Below are 5,000 nucleotides of genomic sequence, written 5' to 3'. Positions count from 1 at the left end.
ACTTGACCGATCATGACTGGACTTACCGTCCATGTGACTTGTATGGTGGTGGGGCTGAGGACCACAGGGTTGTGAAGCCGCACAATGACCTCGCCCAGTTCCTTCTGGACATGGCGATGGTCCACGCCCTGCGCTGGGGGGCTTATGTCTGAGGAGGGGACAGAGAAGGAGAGGAGAGAGATGATGGCAAAATCAAACAAGTCTTAGTCTGTTCTAAGCACCAATCTATAGCAAAATACTATTCTTTTCAAATCAGTGATCTCAGGCTAAGTCAAAATGATTAGGTGGATTTAAACGATGTTTGAACAGTCTCTTCCAAAGTGTTTTCAAACTCAATCCCGAATAGCAGCAGGACTTTGAATTTCCGTTTGTAGAGCTTTTGCCCATGCTTATCACATTACCCCCACTGAAATCTAACATCAAACACGGAGTGTTTCCATAACAGCGATATACCCACAGTCAGCTAAGGTGATGGGATAGGATTTAAGCAAAACACACAGTGAATCAGAGCCCTTTTAATTCAGTAACTCAACTGCCTCGGCTGGAGCTGAAGCCAGAAGGATGAGCATGTCCAAATCAAGCCGCCATGGGAAGAAATATCTGTGGCTGTGAATGATAGAAGCTATTGCCCCCTCTTTTCCTCTTTCCCCTCAATTCCCACCCCGAAAAAAAAAAAAAATCCTATGTTCGCTTGCCAGGCAAGGAGGAGAAGAAGAAGAACAAGATAAACCCGGCCTTAGCATTCAGCTAGGAAATCTACCGCTGAGCTCTCCAGGGATCTAGCAAAGGGGAAAAAGCCATTTGGAGGAAACCACCATGGAAAAAATGATATAGACCGCGTCATGAATCACTGACTGCGCTGAGACAGTGGGGTTGTGGTGGTGATGGTGGTGGTGGTGGTGGGGGTTGTAGTGAGGCAAATGCATTTGTGAGGACACTGAAAAAGCCATCCGTCTCGTCACGAGCCGCCACTGTCAATAAGCATCTCTGCACGTCAACGCTGCATCCACAGTCGATTAGAGGACACAGAGGCCATTAGGATGGACTCCATCACCGTTTGTACGTCTTGCTGTCTTATGTTGGGATTTTATGGAGCAGAGAGGTGTATTGGAAGGGGGTGGCGTTGGTGGGAGTCAAAGGTTGCAGGGGCACTGGAAGGTACTAGGTTCATCAGAGCAAACCTAATAACGAGGCCTGGGTCTCCGAGCCGAGGGGCGTTTTAATCGAATCCTGCAAGGGTTTGGAGGCCATTGCTGTTTCCCAGTTATGCTCATTAACATAGCAGGAATGGCACTAACTCGGTTATGGCTTCCAAAAGTAGCCATGATTGCTTGACATGATTCCACATCAGATGCTCTTAATGAGAGTGGCCATGGACATACGCACTGGCTTCTGTCTGAGGGAGATGGGTGTATGCAGAGGCAGTGATTTGATTTGCGCCCACTGGTCAGTTGTTTAGCGTAGCACGGAAGGGCCGACATAAAACAGTGATAAAAGTTTTACAGTGAGTCATAAAATCGGGATCACTGATTTAATGACTGTGGAAGTTTTGGAAACAAATCAACTAAAACTTGTGGTGCTAACGATCATAGCACAGCTTTGTATTTAACCAGCACACGACCATACAACACACCTCCATATGTACATGTACATATGAAGGCTTGACAACTCTAAAGGTGAGACATTTTTATTTTGTATAATTCAATAACTGGTCTGCCATTTTAAAAAAAGAAAATGGCGGCATACCTTGTGTGCGGACAGGCTCTGACATGGGGCTTGGGTCACTCAGACCGTAGCTGTTGACAGCGCGCACCATGAAGAGATAGATGGTGTTGGGTCGCAGGCTTTTCACTGTGAACTGTGTCGTCTTCACATGGTCTGCCACGGTCTGCCAGCTGTTGCTCACCGATTGGCTAAATATTGAGACAGAGATCAAATCATTATGGTACAAAAAACATGATTCATCTTGTCGTCACATTTATGACCTTTATAGCAGTGGCAATTTTGTAGTTAATAATAATAATAATAATAATAATAATAATAATAATAATAATAATAATAATTTAAAAAAAAACTTTTAGTTTAAAAAAATAATTAAAAAAAAACTTTTTAGTTACAAATGTCACAACTTAGACAATGACTGACCACCACAGTGAAGGCTACTCTGGAGACAAACCTGAAGGCCTCGATGACGTAGGAGGAGACTGGCGACCCCCCAGCCAGGCCGGGCTGCCAGGAAAGGGACACGCTGTTCTTGGTGACGTCGGTCACCTGGGGTTTGGAGGGTGGGCCGGGCAGCTCGTTCTCATCCTGGTTCTTGAGCACCATCATCCCTCCGCCCTCTGGGAGGCCAGTGTAGAGAACAACCGTGTCATATCATAACATTACGGGCTGCCAGCAGTGTCAAATGGAGTTAGCCAAACAAAAGAACTCAGGTCTCTTTTGAGACCGTTATTTCACTCTGTGTGTAATGAGCTAGGTTACGTACCCTTTACTTCAAGGAAAGCACTCCAAGATGTCTCTCCGCTAGAGCTGGCAGCCACACAGGTGTAAATGCCAGAATCTGAGAGCTAGGAAAACACAGAAAGGAACAATTAACCCATTATGAAATACATGATGATTTAATGACGAGACTATTAGGAGCAGTAATATGAAATAGACATGGTAGATAAATGGTAAGGAATAACAGGGGATAATAGCATAAAGAGTAAGGAGTGACCTAATGACATAAAACAAACACATATGTCTTAACACCCATTATTAATACCCATTTTGTGTATGTATGTTCATGGTTGCTAACCAGAATCTCAAACAACTCCCATTTCTATTTGTATTGCCCCCACATACTACTTAAGGCACAGTTATGTGATTTGGGCTCTGTGGGTCTGGGGCATATACCATAAGCGAATAAGGAACAATAAATCCATTTTAAAGTATAAAAATGGGATCTCATTGCATGGTTATTGATAATGTTGAAGAAATAAAAAGCAATAGAAAATTTGCCAGCCTAAAAAAAAGAAATGTTAAACAGGACAAGACGAACACAAAACGTCTCCATTGTGACACTGAACAGATGTGTGACCGAGAGAAGCCATGTTATTGGCGATGGCAAAACCAAACGATGGTAGTGGGGTCAAGTTCTGTGTGGGTGTAGAGACTGACTTCCAAGGCAACCAAACGGCCAACCAAACCGGAACAATAAACTGCCGCACTAATTCATTTAGGGATGGGCCGCCGGGTCGCTTCTGGACTGATGACAGTTGGCCCGTCTCTCCCTCCCTCCTTATGGAACTTTCTCTCTGCTGTTTGCTGCCTTTCAGCGCCTGGGCCCCAGCTCACATTTATTAAATAAAATGTCACTGGTCGGCAGCTTTGTCACGTATAATGGATATTCTACTGAGGGCCCCACGGACGAGCTGGTGTGGGGGTTTTAAATTCAATATCCCTTGATTGTGTGTGTGTGTGTGTGTGTGTGTGTGTGTGTGTGTGTGTGTGTGTGTATTGGAGCTGGTCCAGACTTTCCCAGCTGAGTCCTGTCAGACATGTTGTGTCACTAAGTGATGGTATCACACAATTTACGGAAATCAATATTTCCCATTCATCTCCTTAATGTGTTATGATTCTGCGCGTCTCTCCACGTTAGGTCTAACCGATCTCTGATTGAATTCTCTTTAGAGTATATATCACACTTAGGCTGGCCGCCTGACACTCGGGAACACACACACACACACACACACACACACACACACACACACACACACACACACACAAACACAAACTAAATACACACTTATAATACACACTTGTAGTATAGAGGCAAACAAACAGAGCCCCATCTTTGACCACGACAGAATGTGGAATCTAGGACAAGTATAATAAAACAAAAAAACATAAAACAAACAAAAAAGAAAGAAAGAAAGAAAGAAAGAAAGAAAGAAGGAAAGAGTTTGAAGGTTGGTTGTCTTACACGGATGTTTTTGATTTGCAGGCTGCCCAGCTCCTGCAGGGACATGCGCGAGTCCTTGCCCAGGAGACTGACCCCGTCCTTCAGCCAGCTGATGTTGGGGATGGGGTCCCCAGACGCCTGGCACTTCAGCAGCGCCACGCTGTCCACGCCCAGCGTCTGATTGGCCGGCCCTTGGCGGATGATGGGCGGAGGCCGGTCTGTCAGAACTGTCACAAGAGAGGAACATGACGAATGGAGTCAGCACAGTGTAGCATAAATGGCCCCAGTAGAACATCTGCTCATAGATAAAAATTCTACTACGTATAAAAGTCGAACATAATAAAATCCAGCCCAGACCTAGAAGATTAAGATTAGAGAGCTGAATTTTGGTAGGTATGGAACGGGGTTTGGGGTGGGGGTTCCTGTAATTGCTTTCACTAAATACACCATTTCATCTCTTTTTTGTCATGCTCTCTGCAAGCCTGGTGACCACACCACAGCTGAATGACTACCCTGAGCTTTCTGGGAAATGGGATGAGAATAGCTGAGCTGTGCTTTTCCAGCCCACTGATGTGGCCGAGGCCCCGGCTCTCGGCAGTTTCCCGTTACCGCTTGGCTTCCTGCGCGCTTCCACTCCGAGCCTGCCGATTGGCCGCCGCGTCCGAGGGGCACTGTGAACGAGCCGGGCTCCCATTGGCCGAGAGCGAAAAAAAACGATATAAACTTTTTTCACGATGTGGAGTGGGGAGAGTGGCGAGGGGTGCCAACCTCACCGCAGCCCACACCTGAGCAGCGCCTAATGCCAGGCACAGATGTACCGCTGTAGCCAGAGTGCATTCTGGGTCTGGCTGTAATGCTTTAACGAGTTGCACACATTGGAGGGTTCAACAACCCCCACTAAAAGTACTTCACGCTAGGGTTATTTCAGGGTTTTGTCTCCTGAGCTTCTGTCTAAAGGGGCACCGGTGGGAGAGTAGAGGTGTGGACATATTGGTGGTTTGTTGAGAGAGCCGAGTGTATGCTTTATAGCAATGGCACTGTGTCAGAGTGAGAC

General features: G+C 46.0%; 1 protein-coding gene across 1 annotated transcript in view; it reads right to left on the bottom strand.

Annotated features, from left to right (window-relative positions):
* robo2 (roundabout, axon guidance receptor, homolog 2 (Drosophila)) overlaps positions 1–5,000 on the bottom strand; it is a 384,455-nt gene that overhangs the window by 46,947 nt on the left and 332,508 nt on the right. Inside the window, exons 11-15 of the mRNA XM_048265276.1 lie at positions 3,968–4,173; positions 2,489–2,570; positions 2,177–2,342; positions 1,747–1,913; positions 27–148 (exon numbers count right to left, since the gene is read on the bottom strand). Of these exons, the coding sequence (XP_048121233.1) occupies positions 27–148; positions 1,747–1,913; positions 2,177–2,342; positions 2,489–2,570; positions 3,968–4,173 (743 nt within the window). The remainder of the gene's footprint in view (positions 1–26; positions 149–1,746; positions 1,914–2,176; positions 2,343–2,488; positions 2,571–3,967; positions 4,174–5,000) is intronic.

Source organism: Alosa alosa, chromosome 15, assembly GCF_017589495.1.
Source record: "Alosa alosa isolate M-15738 ecotype Scorff River chromosome 15, AALO_Geno_1.1, whole genome shotgun sequence".
Taxonomy (NCBI): Eukaryota; Metazoa; Chordata; class Actinopteri; order Clupeiformes; family Clupeidae; genus Alosa; species Alosa alosa.
This window is presented reverse-complemented; position numbering and strand designations above follow the sequence as displayed.